The 16331-nt window shown below is 35.4% G+C and overlaps 3 protein-coding genes across 3 annotated transcripts; 2 read left to right on the top strand and 1 right to left on the bottom strand.

The window, feature by feature from the left end:
• The first annotated feature begins 1097 nt into the window (after positions 1-1097).
• LOC110766196 (biotin carboxylase 1, chloroplastic) lies at positions 1098-8579 on the top strand. The gene is given in 18 exon segments (XM_021969479.2): positions 1098-1240; positions 1823-2105; positions 2338-2399; positions 2954-3279; positions 3529-3670; positions 4071-4169; positions 4279-4335; positions 5048-5119; positions 5370-5459; positions 5606-5665; positions 5898-6083; positions 6181-6273; positions 6351-6432; positions 6645-6751; positions 6863-6938; positions 7312-7421; positions 8336-8351; positions 8354-8579. Coding segments are annotated over 16 exon segments (1587 nt in total). The 5' UTR covers positions 1098-1240; positions 1823-2105; positions 2338-2354; the 3' UTR covers positions 8380-8579.
• A 764-nt stretch (positions 8580-9343) lies between these two features.
• On the top strand, positions 9344-11906 carry LOC110766189 (fanconi anemia group D2 protein). The gene is made up of 3 exons (XM_021969469.2): positions 9344-9579; positions 9702-9779; positions 11567-11906. The coding sequence occupies exons 1-3, from the start codon at positions 9466-9468 to the stop codon at positions 11576-11578; spliced, it is 204 nt and encodes a 67-aa protein (XP_021825161.1). The 5' UTR covers positions 9344-9465; the 3' UTR covers positions 11579-11906.
• Positions 11907-12305: 399 nt separating this feature from the next.
• LOC110766188 (FCS-Like Zinc finger 14) lies at positions 12306-16093 on the bottom strand. Its single transcript, XM_021969468.2, has 2 exons — positions 15078-16093; positions 12306-12774 (listed from the first exon to the last, which is right to left on the bottom strand). Exons 1-2 carry the CDS (start codon positions 15623-15625, stop codon positions 12615-12617), a joined length of 708 nt encoding a protein of 235 aa, XP_021825160.1. The 5' UTR covers positions 15626-16093; the 3' UTR covers positions 12306-12614.
• Between the last annotated feature and the right edge of the window lie 238 nt (positions 16094-16331).

Here is a 16331-nt window from a genome sequence, read left to right as displayed (position 1 = left end):
TCTATATATTAATAATATTATCAAGGAAAAAAAATTCAAAATTCAAAATTTGGAATTCAATTTCAAGGAAATAATGCATTAAATTTAGATTTTCAATGTGTTTTCCTTATTTACCTTAAAGGGTAAAATCGACACAACAAAAAAGTAATAAATGTCAAAGGACCTACATCTAAAACCAAAAACACGAGGACTAGACCCAATGATAGCTAATCGTTTTGGACCTAGATCTAAGAACCCCTAAAAAAATTGGTCTCTTCCATTGCAATCTTGTTAGACCTCCTTGCCATTACCAAGTTCGCATATGGTGCAAGCATGTTGATAGTTGCTGGGATTTTATTGTGCATATTTGCAACTTGCACAAAGGTAGAACCGGTTTGAAAATTGGAGTGTGGAAACACAACATTTTCATGTGTTGTTTCCTGGTTTGAAGAAAGAGCAAGGGATAAATTTAAATCTATTGAGGCTCCAGGAATCGAAGAGAACTCCATTTTGATTTATTTCTCTCTAGTTTGCTTTTGTTTTCAAATTGAAGGACGTCCTGGTTTAAATAGTAATGAAAGCATCAGACATCGTCTTGAATAACGAAAGCATATTAGGATCTCATCCCTTGTTCCAACACCCATGTTTTCTGGCTTTCTATCTCGAGCTACACACCCATGTTTTATGCCTTTCCACATCAACTCACTTAAATAGAAAGAAAAAAAAAAAGAAGGAAAAGAAAGAAAATAGAAAAATATAACAATATCAATTTAAAAAATATAAATAAGAGTTTTACAATTATAGAATTAGTCTATTAAAATTCTTATCAAATATGAACAAAATCCATGTCAAATACCCAATTAATCTAACCAAAATTAATACCAATTAATCTAACCAAAAGTACATGTGATTTGGAAGTCACCACATAAAAGTAGACGTGATTACAATTTTCGGGTAATTTTCGATGAATTTTTTAGAGCACGTATGACTTTTTAATGAATTTATGATGTTAGTCCAATTAAAAATTGACATGTGGTGCTTTGTTAATGCATCATTTCTAAAACGAATTAAAAACAGAAGCGCTGGATTACAACCCCAAACATGCTGTGTCTTTCTTCTTCTTCTGCTTCTTCGGAGAGCTCTGCAACTTCAATTCTAAAAGCTCTTAAAAACTTCTAAAATTCATAACTTTGGTTGTGGGGCTCCGATTGACGAACCGTTTTCTCCTGCATGATCGTGAGATCGATCCCAACAATCTAAGGTAATATTCAGGGTCTCACCAGCAGCAAACAATACAACCTCTGTGGCCTTTCGTCGCTGTGGCCTTCCGTCAAGCACCTTGCGTGCATCTCTTGGGGTCTTCGTTCTGCTTGCCATGGGGTCTACTCAGACCTCCACAAGCTGTCCATAGCCATTTTTCCAGCCAGTTCGTGGGGTCAAGCGACCCCTCTTGTCCCGTAATCCGTCTGCTCCTGGGTGGCATACCAAACCAATAACATATTGTCATACATTTTAACTTTCTCATATAACAACATGTAAAATATCGTCACAATGACACTACTGTTGCATAAAAGTTCTTCTGCATATGCTGGCATTGATATAGCCAACATTTATAGATGGAGAGCTTAATTTTAAGATGGGGTGGCAAGTTTTGGGTGTGACTTCAGAGCTGTCAAAACATAAAGAAAACATAACCATTTGGGAAAGAGACAGATTGTCTTTGAAACCATATTGCCACCATGTAACAATTCTGAAATGTTTACACCAATCCAGTAAACATAGCCATTTTTTATTTCTTTTTAGTAGTTTTTTTTTCCTCTGATGGTAACTTTGAATTGTACAGGTGGCCGAATATCATTGGACGGCGTCATCAACACTTTGAAGACAGATTTCTCTCCATTTGGGCGGAGCTTTTCAAGCAGCAACTCCCCCGTTTTCAAGCAGCAACTCTCCTCGGACCTTCCTACCTTCTTCTTCTCATTGCTCACTCTCATTATCTCTCCCTTTCTGCTTTCTCGCTCCTCAGCTCTTCGGGTCCCAAAAGCCTTCCCTTTTCTGTTCACATTCAACCCTTCTTCATTCCTTCATTCATTCATTTTGATCTTGTTCCGAGACAATTGAGTAAGGTATTTCCATGCCCCAGTATCAAATTTTCTATCTTTGAATAGTTTTAGAATGGCAGCAACATCCCATCTCTTTGGGTTGTTGTGGTTTCCTGGCTGATGCACTCTACTGTCTGATTTTGTCGAAAGAGTTTTACCATTTCCAACCAATTTTCCCTTTTTTGTTGTTATTGTTCTGCAATGGTAGTGACGCAATATTGGTTTTTGTTTGTTTGGTGTAATTGGGTTTACTTAGGTCGCTTTGTTTTCAAAATGGATGCCATAATGCCCATTTGCAAGACTGTAACTCCAACTCCTGTAAGTATCTCTGTTACCCATATTTATTGTACTTTTGGAATTGGGTTTGGTTTTGAATGTTGAGTTGCGTTCTGATTCGTTGGAACTCGAGTGGGTAATCAATGGATCTTAATGCGAAGTTGATAGTGTGTGATACTGAATCATGTAAGATGGATGCTTATATATAGTGAAATGGATCCACTTTGCAAATGCATGTTAGTTAGTTTAAGTTCCTAGGTACTGAATTGGTTTACTTTTTATTTCTGTATGGACTGAAGGATGTGGCTTTGTAGATAATTACCTTTTATATCTTCAGTTTTGTAGGAAAGTTCAAAACTTTATGCTTTATCCAATGCAGCCAAACAGATGATAAGTGAAAGATCCTAACCGACTACTAGGGAAAAGTAAAATATTGGAATTCCTAGATAAATTAGCATTTACGAAACCAATGAGGTCTGCTTGTTATATGGTCTTCAGAATGCTGCACCTTTTTGCTTCTATTATGATCTCCAGATCTGTTTTTTGGTTTATTTATTTATTTACGTTTGTTCTTGGGTTTCTATTGTCAATGGAAGGGCTTATTTTTTGGGAGAACTAGAGAGATACGGAGTTCCCAATGTAGCTTTATGGTGGGAAATAAAGTCAACTTTTTAAGGCAGAGAGCTCAGGGTGCTCAAGTTAGTTTCAAATCCAGGAAGCATGGGGGAGCTCTCCATGCTACATGTCAAGCTGAAAAAATTCTGGTGGCAAATAGAGGAGAAATTGCTGTTCGCGTTATTCGAACTGCCCATGAGATGGGAATACCTTGTGTGGCTGTTTACTCAACAATAGACAAGGACGCACTTCATGTGAAATTGGCTGATGAATCAGTTTGTATTGGTGAAGCAGCAAGCAGTCAGTCGTAAGTGGTTGATCAGTTAAATTTTGTTTCGTTGTTTTTCCCCCTTTTCCCCCCTATCCCTCTGTTATGTTGTGATTAAATGAAAAATTGGAATAGTTTAACATGGAGGTTATGTGGATAGAACAAGGAATCACTTGTGCACTACATTCTTTAGCTTAGTATCACAATAAGTTTTTGTTTATCCTTTGTCTCAGTTTCTGTTATAGATGACAATGGTTGAATGGTGCACTTTGATCTGTCTTTCTACAGGTACTTGGTTGTTCCAAATGTTTTATCTGCTGCTATCAGTCGGAAATGTACAATGCTGCATCCGGGATATGGTTTCCTGGCTGAGAATGCATCATTTGTTGAAATGTGCAGAGAACACGGAATCAACTTTATTGGGCCTAAGGTAAAATACTGGAAATAAAAAGCTTCAAGCTAGGAAGTTTTTGACTTTTTTCTCTTCATTCAGATTTAGATGCAATGCAACCCTGATAAGTTAACATAGAGTCTGTCAAAATTTCATGTAAATTCAGAAAGACATATTAACTAGCATTTTAGTAATGAATAAAATATTCAACTCAGAAGAAAATTATTCTGATCCTATCCTAAAACAAAATTTTTATTTTTTGTTTCTTGAGTTGTGTTTTAATTACATTTATCTCACTCTAAATATTCCCTATGTCTTAGTGTGAATAGTGATTGATCCATTTAGGTCATGAAGATATGAGCACATGGCTCTGTATTTAGTTACTCATTAGTTAATTCATGTACTGATGTGGGACAACTGTTTGCAATTCGGGTTACAGCCTGACAGCATCCGTGTTATGGGTGATAAATCGACTGCCAGAGACACAATGAAGAAAGCAGGTGTTCCAACTGTACCAGGAAGTGATGGATTACTACAGGTATCTACTTTATCCTCAGTTATTATACATTTCAACACCTCCAGACCTAGGTGGTCATATGAATTGATTTTGTGTTTATTGTTGTCACTTTTTTCTTTTTTGTCAACAGAGCACAGAGGAAGGAATCAGGCTTGCCGATGAGATTGGCTTTCCTGTTATGATCAAGGTAAAGTGTCTTGTCTTAATATATCTCATGATAATCAAAACTCATTTTACCTTACTGTGTCTTAGAATTTGCAGTGCACACCCTTTCATGTTAACTCTGAAAATTCAGAAGTTAAAACATATTTCTTAAGCAACAAATTGAATTTTGTTTTTCAATAAAACCTATTGATTTAATATTATAGACATTTATTAAGTATCAATTGTAAATGTGATTAATTTAGAGGAATATTTATGTAGGTTAGTTGCTCAAGAATTGTTACTGTTTGATTAGGAAAGACAGAAGGCTACCCAGTAACCTTGCTATAGTGCTAGACTTTGACAATTTACTATCTCAATGAAGGTGGAAGATAGTTTTTATGGGTTTTAAAATTTGAGTTTGAATCATGCATGGAGTGGCTAAGAAAGACTTGGCTTAATTCCTATTACCTATAGGGAATTCGGACTGTCACCTCTGATCTCCGGATAAGGTATTTGGCAGAAAAAATATAAACGATCTTATTTAATAGTGTGGTATTTATCTATATTAATGAATCAAACATGAAAATTTTAAGACTTCAATGAACTATAACACAGTTACTAGATGAATGGTTATTTTAGGATTCTGACGTTACATTGATATTATCCTTCTAACTCTGTATTAACGGAGCCGATATACTTGTTATCTGTTATTTGATTTGTTTCTTTGAAGTGATAAGCATGTTTTTCTATTTAAGGCAACAGCAGGAGGTGGAGGACGTGGCATGCGTCTTGCTAAACAACCTGAAGAGTTTGTGAAGTTGTTGCAGGTATGCATTATCTTCCTATTTTGTCTTTGATGATGCCTTCTTTTTTTTGTTTGTCTTGTGTGAAAGTATTTCTAAAATCATCTTTGGAGATATATTTTAAATTTGATATTAATTAAGTTTAACTCTACAACTTTGAACTGTTGGGTTCTTAGTTTACTTGGTCTTGTTATCTGCAAATGAATTTTATATTTTTGTATTTCATTGTTGCTTCCATTATTTTAATTTTCTTCCTCAATTTAATTTTTTGCAGCAAGCGAAGAGTGAGGCTGCAGCTGCTTTTGGAAATGATGGAGTTTATTTGGAAAAGTACATCCAAAATCCTAGACACATTGAATTTCAGGTAATGTACTTGTAAAAGTTCCTGGTTTTCTAATGTTATTCTTTATATATATATATTTTTGTCAAGTAATGTTATTCTTTATAATTAGTATTCGATTTGACATTTGATGCCTGCCTGCAACCCCTTGATCCATCCCTTGTGTACAGGTTCTTGCAGATAAATATGGTAATGTTGTTCACTTTGGAGAGCGGGATTGCAGTATCCAGGTACTTCAAGCAGACTTAATTGCTTGCTATCTCTGTGAAGGTTTTATTTTTAATTATTGTAATACAGTTTGTCTTCTTAAAAATCTTACTTCTGATTTCTTTAAGGCAAGCAAAAAAGGTCATAACCATACCATATAACTGACTCTTTGCAACTCTAGGATGTACTATCCATTCAATTTTTTTTTTCTTAAGAAACTCCTTCCATTTTATGTGTTGAATGTGATCATCTCAGAGAAGGAACCAAAAGCTGCTGGAAGAAGCACCCTCCCCCGCATTGACCCCAGAATTGCGTAAAGCTATGGGTGATGCAGCAGTTGCCGCAGCAGCATCAATTGGTTACATTGGTGTTGGAACCGTTGAATTCCTTTTGGATGAAAGAGGCTCCTTTTACTTCATGGAAATGAACACTCGTATTCAGGTTAAACTAATCTTTTGAGGATGGCTTTGTTTGGCAAAAATTTTTTTGCTTAGTTATGCTAAATTACTTTTTTTTTTCTCCCGCAATGGAACCACAGGTTGAGCATCCTGTGACAGAGATGATTTCCTCTGTTGACTTGATTGAAGAACAAATTCGTGTAGCTATGGGAGAAAAACTTCGATACACACAGGTAATTAGTAATTAATTGTGGTAGGACATGTATGACGCTTCCTGTTCAATGTCTGATGGAGGTCGCTCCATTTACAGGATGAGATAGTGCTCAGAGGACACTCAATTGAATGTCGTATCAATGCAGAAGATGCTTTTAAAGGATTCCGACCTGGGCCAGGTATGTGTACATAGCGATGTTCTGGTTCCCACAGTCATTTCTGTTGTATTGGTTTTACCGGGTGCAGCCAAACCCTGATGAATGGGTTCAAAGTTAGTTCAGCAGTCAAGGTTGCCATGGATTTTATTACGTTCGTGTGTGCACTGGATTTAACAATGACATTTTGTACTCATTTTATCTTTAGCATATGTAATCTTTTGCCTTTTTTACAGGAAGAATAACTGCCTACTTACCATCTGGAGGTCCCTTTGTTAGAATGGATAGCCATGTTTATCCTGATTATGTGGTTCCTCCAAACTATGATTCCCTTCTTGGAAAGGTTTGTGGACCAACATACCGTTGCTAGCCATGGTTTCTCATATGTACAGTATAAATTTTAGGTTTCAGGCTCCTTTATCTAATCACTTTGGCAATCTCTCTCTTAATGTAGCTTATTGTTTGGGCACCAACAAGAGAAAAGGCAATTGAACGAATGAAGAGGGCTCTTGAGGACACTATTATAACAGGTAAGTAATAAAGTTCATTGTTGTAATCCTTCCGTTTTGCTTACTATTTGTGTCAGCATAATTGTACTTTGAGTGAGCCAATTCATAGCATTGTCCATAGAACAGAAGGGTAGGCCAGTAGGCCCAGGCTTCGTCCCTCCCTTGTACCTAAAAAGGAAGTAAATAGAGGAATTTAGTTGTATTTGTTGATTTCTTGTTTAAAGTTTCCAGTCAGTTCAATTCAGATTGTCAATCTACAATTTCTTCTTAATTCATGACTGTGAATGTAGTTAGCTAGATATATTTTTCTGTTTATTCATGGCTGTGTCGTTAGCTATATATATTTTTCTCTTTATTCATGGCTGTTAATTTAGTTATTGCCTTTATTCCACAGGGGTTCCCACAACCATTGAATATCATAAACTTATCCTTGATATAGAGGATTTCAAAAATGGGAAGGTTGATACTGCTTTTATTCCAAAGCATGAAGAGGAGCTCGCCGCGGTAAGAAGCTAGTCTAACCCTGAACATAATTTTTCTGGTCAGGTGTTACCAATTTTTTTAATTTTATAATTTGGTGTGAAGTAAGTCAACTAGAAACAGGGTTTGTGTGGGATCGGGTTTTGCCTATGCAAAATAAGAGGTTTAGCCATGTTGGTGCTACGAGTCTCTTTGGTTTGCTGGAGAGGAAATGGTGCAGTGTCCTTATTTCTGTGTTTATTTTAGTATAATAATTCTCAAAAACTCAATAGGAGTTTGCTGATGTTTGTATTTAGCGTTCGACTTTTTGATGTGGATTTGCCGTTACTGCCGTTGCGCGGTGGATCTGTATTGTAGGTTTGAGTACAGGTGCTTCTTGTCTGCCAAATTGGAGTTTTTAGGTTTTTCTGGCATGCGTCATTCTCTCCAAATCAAACCAATTTATTTTTGTGTTTGGTCACTGGAGATGTTGTACTCATATTTGGCATTGCGGCTACTCTGTGCTTTTTTTTTTGTGTTATCAATAAAATTACTGTCGCTTTTAATAAATTTTTTTTAAAAAAAAAAAAGGCTTCAAACCCTAATTAGGTGATTAGGGTTTAAAGGTTTAATCAGTCAAATAGCTTTGGATCTTAGTAAGTTATTTAACACTCAGCTCTACATCCAGTATGTGAGTCCTGTAGAGTTTGTTGTCTTTGCATCTGGCATTTGATATATTACGTCACCTAACTCAATCTGAAGAAACTGTATTTCATTTTAATCCATAACTTAGTATCATTAGATGAAGTGGAGGTTTTACTTGCACAATAATTTTTATATTTAAAAACAAAAAACCAAATTTCATTACGTTTTAGTGGGTTATTGTTTATTCCCTTGTGATAGGTTTTTATTTATCAAACTTTTGTTATATTTACTGATACCCTTTTATGTGCCTACAGCCCCAACATTTGGTGCCAAAGAACTAGCTGGTGCATCTGCTTGAAGTGCTACCATCTGCTCTAGTCGACCACATTAGAAAAGCTGCAAATCATTCACTTTTTTTTTTCTTTTTTTTTTTGGAATTTTAGTTATTTAATTTGTGTTCTTGTTTTTTTTATAGCACTAGGAACATTGACATGCCTTGCATATGAAAATTCCGTTTGAAAATTTGATATGTTCTTCTGATTCATTTGGGTGTTCAAACTTGTTTTGCGCACCATATATGTAAAAATGATGAGGGTCTTGCAAACTATCCATATTAAGCAAAGATGCCTCCTTCATTGTTAGGTTTAATCTAAAAATACCATTTTGACGTTTCACCCGTTATAGTAAATAGAAAAAAAAAAACATTTTTTTTAAAACTAAAAACTTAAGTAAAATGCATTTCACAAAATAGGTTCCTTGTTCAAACATCCAACATAAGAAACATTTTTAGAAGATGTTCAAATTATATAGTCAATAGCTTAAAAATGAAATAAAATAAAATAACTAAATTTTTAAGGATTTCGTGTCTCGGTTACAATATGTTCTTATGTCCATTCATTATGAATTTTTCATACTAACATGTCCATCCGTTATCAATGTGACTCAAACACTAAATTTTTCGTATGTGTTATCGAATTTAGCTAAAAAAGTCATTAGCCACAAAAGGTCAATACAAATTATCTTTAGGTGATAAATGCATGCACACACCCTAATAATTCAGGTGGTATATGTGCAAAATTCATTTTGTTTTATATATTAAAAAGGGTTAATTACTCAAATGGTCCTCAAATTTGTACGCGATTTACATTTTGGGGTCTGAATTAAATTTTTCGTTCAAATGGTTCATCAACTCTATATTAATTACTCAAATGGTCCCACCGTTATATCTCGTCAATATTTCCGTTAAATATGAGGGCAAATTGGTCATTATTAATCGTTAACAAAAAATAGTGTTTTTCTTGAAGGTGTTGGGAATTTCAGTTTTTCTAACGTTTTAGAAGCTCTCACTCTATGATTGTGATTAAACATTCGTCCTCGGCTTGATCAGAACATAAAGCTCGTGACATTTCTGTGAATCGCAAAACCCCAAAAAAGAAAACAAAATATGTTAAGAGCTCGTTTGCTCTGGTTCGGTCTTGGGTTTTCGTTGACAGGAGCTGCGATTTCTCACCTGGTTTGGAAAGATCTTCTGGTGGACCGCTGCGCTCTTTCCTCTGATGTAACCTACCAACCCATCAACTCTCTCTCTCTCTCTCTCTCTCTCTCTCTCTCTCTCTCTCTCTCTCTCTCTCTCTCTCGTTTTCCTTTCAAGTTTTCATTTTTCTTTGGGGGGTTTTGTAGGTGAAGCAAAAGTTTGATGCTCTTGAAGGTAGAATCGTGAACCTCGAGCGTTCTTTATCAGAGCCGAATCCCGCTCAGGTTTTGGTTTTATTTGATTTCGTTTTGTATTATTTTTGTGATTTTGTTGAATTTCTGATAGTTTTATGCTAGTGCTCTTGACCCATTCATCCCAATTTTGTTAGAACTAATTATTTCCCAAGACCCATCTCATAAATTTCAAAATAAGGACAATTGTTAAGTATAGATGGTGAGTTTTAACAATGCCAATGATTTTCTAAATGGGTATTGGTCATGAAGTGCATGTCTTGATGAAATTGCTGATTGAAATTTGCGAACATTTGTCCAAAGTAAAGACAGCTCAAAGCATATGGCATGAATTGTGGGGTTCAATTGCAGCATCCTCAATTTAGATTAGCATATTTGTATGTCAAGTTACTCTCTTTCTCTTGTGTCTGTTTCTGAGTGGGAAAAAAACCAATGTGGAGTATCCGATGTTATGATCTATGCATAGACAGAATCTCGATCATGATTACAAATATATGCCTAAATTTATGATGTGTCAGAGAGAGAAGGTCCATTGGCACCAAGTGGAGCCATAAAGTAGATTGTCTAAGAGGAGCTTTTCTTGGAAAATTGATAGATGAAAGTAATTAGATGTTGTCTGAGTTCAATAAGTTTGGTTAGAGTAAAGTACAAGAATAAGATTGATGTAGTGTGAAGGCAAACATCATCATGCACATATGCTGGGGAAATGTCTGAACCTTTAACTAAGAGAAATAGACCACACCACAAACGATTGAGAAAAGAGCTTAGAGGGGCATAATGCTGGAGATTGGAGTCACAGGAACTTTGGCAGGGAGAGGGGAATCATGGGTTCTTTGATTAATTTTCTAGTTCCATTTGACTTTCATCTTTTGTAATGATCTCATAGCTGCAACTCTCTGTGAGCAATTTACACACTCAATGATCTTTGGCTCTGCTCCAAATGATATTGCCATAACTAATGGTTCATAGACTTGCATCTCATTACTTATGTTGACTTTGTCAATGTTTGTATTTGATTTTTTTTAATAATGACAAGCTCATTGTTTTGATTGATGAAAGTGTTTAATAATTGGTAGGGACATGTTTTTCTATGGAAAAGCATACTTTGTGAAATTTTCCAAAAACATTAATTAAAGCACTTGCTTCATAAATAATTTTTTGAGCCATGAAAGTGCGCTATTCTTAGATGACTACTTTTGCAGTGATTTGGAGTCACATATGAGTTGATGTGTTCCAATTGTATAATGGTTTATGAGTTTGTAAAATGGGATGTGGGTTAAACTAGTATGCTGATTCTAAGAAACAGAACTATTGAAGAGCACCACTTTCTCTGGTTCAGTCAGGATGAACAATCTGTCCTGTCTGGTTTAGCTTTCACAATGTTGGATGAATTTTAGTGTTGGAGGAAATGAAGTTGTATTGTCATGAGTGGCCCAGTGCTTTCTAGTTTTCTTCTGTATGCAGAGTTCCTGTTGACAACCTTTTGGGGGTCGAACTGGCCACAATTTAGTGTGGAACAAGCATATCGGATATACATGGGCTTAAGTTTAACTACTTGCACTCGACATCTTAAATTGTTTAGTGCATTGGCCAATGTGAAACTTGTTTGAACTGATCCCTGCATATTTAAAGGAAAAGAAAATATAGTCTTCTATAATAAAAAAAGAAAACAGAAGAAAAATAGTGTCTTTTATATGTCGACCTTTTTCTTTGAGAGAGTTTCTGCACATAGATTTGGTTGTTCAGATCTGTTTTCTAATCATTCTCTGTTACTCTTTGAACAACTAAGTTAGTGATTGCATTTTACCTCTCTTTGGCAGGTTGAGGACTAAATTTTACTTGGAGCTCAATGAAGTTCTGGCTTTCCCTCTTTGTTATCGACTTTATTTTGGTTTTTTAATGCTAAGTTGAACATGATTCTTTGTTAAAGATCACAATGTACTAGCTCTCTGCGTTAAAGTCTCAAGGTGATTATATTACTAAATTACTTTCTGCTTATACACTTCATTGTGACTATATTGCTGCTATTTAGAGTCTCAATGTGACTCTTGATAGCAGTAATATAGTATTTATTATATGAATCTTTGTAGAATAAGAGGGTTGTTTTAGGTTTTGCCATAATCTGGATTTTTATTTCAAGGACTCTGAGTGATGGTTTTACTTTTCAACTTCTGGTGTATGACATGTATGTTGATCTAACAACCATGACACAAATCTTAATCAGTTTTATGATTAATAAAAAAAAGTTATTAGTTGGAAATATAAATAACAATACCGAGTGATGTAGACATTATAGAAGAATTAAAATGCTTCTGGTCGGGCTGGAAAATATAAGCCCATCTCTAAGTGTATTATATGCCCCAACTTTTATTTTTCGGTCGAATAATATGCCCCATTTTGTAACACTTTTTTCAAGGCCGAAATATATAGCTCAGTTGATTGAGCTCTTTTATCTCCACTTATGAGCGGAAGTTTGAAATTTCCAGGCACCTAATGAATATTTGTGTAAACCAGACACCCAATGAATATTTGTGTAAACTCCCCCCCAATCACTTGTACTAAAAAAATATTAAAGTCTGAAAAATAGCATAACATCAGGTGCTCCTTGTAACAATTATGACTGGCATTTCATACAATGCAAACTATAAATGTCTCTCTTTCAGGTTCATATAAGTTCACAATTTCTCAATAAAATTTCTCCAATCTAATTAAAAAATTCTGGCAATTTGAATAGAAGACTGTAGAGACTGCCTGCTTGAACCCTCTCAATTTTTATCTACTGTGTCTTATCCCGGTTATACCCAGTTTTATTCTCATAACCTTTCCCATCCTTTTCTATTATTTACTTATATAGGTTTGTAAAAATGTTCATGCCACAGCGACCCCAGCCAAGAAGACCAGCGGACTAGAGCAGGGTGACACAGAGTAATCCATTGATTTTATTGCTTCAGATCTGCACTTCTCTTTGTGATCGTCGCTTCTAATGTGTTTGTCACGGCACTCAGCACTGCAAAATGCTTTTTCACCTCTGCTAACAAGGGGAATTGAATGCTTTGTTAGTGAAGAATCTAAGTTGCATCAGGACAGTAGATGCCAAGTATATTGCAAAGACCATCCCCATTTTCAAAGTCATCAGTTGACATCCCAACCATTCCAAACAATTAAGCAACACATGCAATAGCAAACAAGAACCACAATTTCAAAAGCAAATTCTTTCGCTATCACAAAATATCTCAATTATTAAGAGAATTGAAAATCAGATATTGGAACAAAACAAAACCAGGTGGAATTTTCTCAATCAAGAATTGCACCTAAATATCTCACCAACCTGGACTTTAAAACTGGCCTACCGAGAATCTTGTCTACAATAATGTTATATCTCTTAACACAATGCATATATTCATTCACAAAGCTATCGAGATGAAATTTCAAGATTCTAAGACATTGAAGTATACTTTCAAGCATAACTCAAAAGTTAGAAGATTTAATCCAATGCAATTCTCCTAACCACATATGCAAGTGCAGGAAAGAGAAGAATTTCAAGTACACATATAACTGACAAATATTACTGCTTCATTTTGTTGCCAGAAAGAGAAAGCAGTAGTATTAAATGTCAAAGTGATTCTCCAAATTATGGATGCTACATAACTGAAAAGCAATCACTACTCCAATTTTTTGCTAAGAATATAAAGAAAAGAGAACTTTGCTCAAAAGAGAACAATTTTGCTCACTACCTTCAGTCATGGTGCAGCATTACCGCCCTACTCAACGTTTTCCACGTCTAACAGGTGTGGTTGTATTTATTACAAAAATTAACCTTAGATAATACGTATAACATGTGGATGCATTGAGCAGAGTGGTAATGCTACATCATGGTAAAAAGCGGTTGGCAAAATTGTCTTCCAAAAGAAATGACCACCTTCTTATAGGAGTACCAGTACACATCTACCCACTCAATGGTATTTTTAATACGGAACAAATGACTCCAATCAAAGATGTAACTTGCAAGTGGTTATTAAGGAAACAGCTGTCATTCTATCCTAAGTTTCTAGGGAGGCTAGCTTCAATGAATACTAAGACAAAGAAAACCTTGCATTACTTCTTAAGCATGCAACAGTCTAATGACAATTAATAGTCAAATGATTGGTTTACAGCCTGGCATAAAAAATTATACTGGCATGTTCATAAAATTAAGCCCCATTTCCATATAATATTAACATGGAATAGAATCTGTTCCAATCAACAAAATGAGAACCTAGGTTGAGGATTTGAGAGTGATAATCAATCCGTGAGCTATATATTGCTGTTAGAGTACTCAAGTCCAATCAACATTGACCGACTTAAATTACTTTGCCTGGCCTGCTTGTATTTTACACTTCAAAACATTACTGGAATAACTACTAGCAGTTTGGAAAATGACAAGGCCAGAACTAATAATCAGCTGAATCAAGCTGTACATGTTCCTTGCAGATAACAACATTTACAGTCTACGTAACAATCACATAAGATTTCCAGACTACATTTCTGAAATAATATCCAAATCCTAATGGAAACAACCATTCATACAGCTTCTGTACTTACAGCAGTCAATGAAGAAGGCAAAATCATTCTTAACAAGATGTTTAACAAAGGAACTAAATCATTTAAGAAACATTCAATGACAACTCATAACTTAAACCTTGATTAATAAATAAAAATCGAGCAAAATTTGTTAGTAGAACAAGTAGAAGAACACCAACCGCCTATACCACATAAGGTAATCTCTACTCAAAAGAGAAAATTACAAATAAGGAAAAAGTATCAAGCTGTGGATACAGATCTATCAGTCACATCCTTCCGCCAAGACCAACGAATTACCATAGATCAAGCATTAACGGTATCACCCTGAACTTAAAATCTATTGCTAAACTAGCAAAGAAGCGAAGCATCGTACATCTCCAAGATTGGTCAATTCATCCATACCTCTAAAATAACAATCAATCGAAATTCAAATCCACTCAAAACACAATCTCCCACACAAGACACCATAATCAATAAGCAAAAATTAAGCCATATTCAAAGTTCTGTAAAAGTTTGACTAAGCCATATTCTAAAATTTCTAAAATTTTGACTAAGCCATATTCAAAATTTTCTAAAATTTTGACTAAGACATATTCATAATCCAAAATCTTCTAAATCATGCTTCACCAAATCATTCATAGAAAGGGGAGAAAGACTACCAAATACACACTAAACACTGATCCTATATAAATTTCAAACTGAATTAATTCATAACAATACATCAAAAGAACATAAATATATGTACATATATAAACATAATTTTTTATTTACCTGTACATGAAAATGTCCAATCCATGAAGCTGCTTGTTGCAAAGATAACAAGAACTGAGAAAATCAGAAGCCCAAAACTCTCTATCCACTTCACCAACACTCACTGGTGAAGCAGAGAACACCCCAGAGGCCACCACACCAGAACTAGGATCATTAACAACTCCACTAAGCTTATCATCAAAATAAACACGTTTCCTTGTCAAATTGTTCCCAAAATGAGAAATCACACAAGTATAGCTCTCAGACAATTCATCCACCACAACCCCTGGCCTCTCCATATTAAACCCACCTCTGAAATTAGCAGCAGGTTTAGCTGCAGAGACTATGGGGATTGGGCTTGACCTTGGTGACCTTTCAGACGAAGCCACTTCATTGGGGTTGCTCAAATCAGTCATAGCAGCCACTATGCCAAGTCCAACCACACCCTCTTGGAAATTTCTAGGAGATTTGATTGAATTGGGATACTTATCAGAGGAAATTGATTCAGACAAGGTAGTGAAGAGTGAGAGACTGATGGTGGGTCTCTTTTTTCCGGAAAAATTCTCCATCTTCCGGGAAAATCTGCAATTGGGTACCCTCAGATTCTCTTACTTTGTCAAATGATTGCCAAATGTTTAGCTAGTTTAAAGGAGGATTGTCAAAGCTGTGGAAGACTGAGATAGAGAAAGAGTCGGGACTCTTTTCAGGTAACCAGGAAAGATTGGAGATCTAGAGAGAGAGCTTTGTGCTAAATTCAGAGGGAGTGAAGTAGAAGCAATGAAGCAAGTAGAGGGATTCTTTTTTGAAAAATTTCAGTGCAGCTTTGAGAGAAGTACCTCCTCCCTCTCTCTAATCTATAAAACTTTAGTTTTTTTTCTAGAGAGAGAAACCTGTTAGAGAGGAAGAGAGAAAGAGAGAGAGAGAGAGAGAGAGAGAGAGAGAGAGATGCAGAGGAAGACCACCTTTCAGGTCTCTCTCTGGTCTTCTCTAACGCCTGTGACTTCAGGGGAAAGGGCAATATAAGCACTTCCTCTCCCTACCATAACAATTATATTTTTATTATATTCTTCTTGCAAATAATACAGATTTTTCTTTTGCAAACATTACAGAAATAATTGATTCTGTAGTTTGACAGCCCCTTCCTTGTAATAATTGTTGGTTGTCACTTTCCTTATTCTTTCCTTTTCTTAAATTGGCCCCTCCATGTTTACGTTAATGAATTTTACCTCTTTTGTTGTTAGATTCTTTCTTTTTCAACTTTAAAATTTGTGTGCC

The sequence above is a fragment of the Prunus avium genome, chromosome 1 (assembly GCF_965620075.1).
Source record: "Prunus avium chromosome 1, drPruAviu1.hap1.1, whole genome shotgun sequence".
Classification (NCBI taxonomy): Eukaryota; Viridiplantae; Streptophyta; class Magnoliopsida; order Rosales; family Rosaceae; genus Prunus; species Prunus avium.
This window is presented reverse-complemented; position numbering and strand designations above follow the sequence as displayed.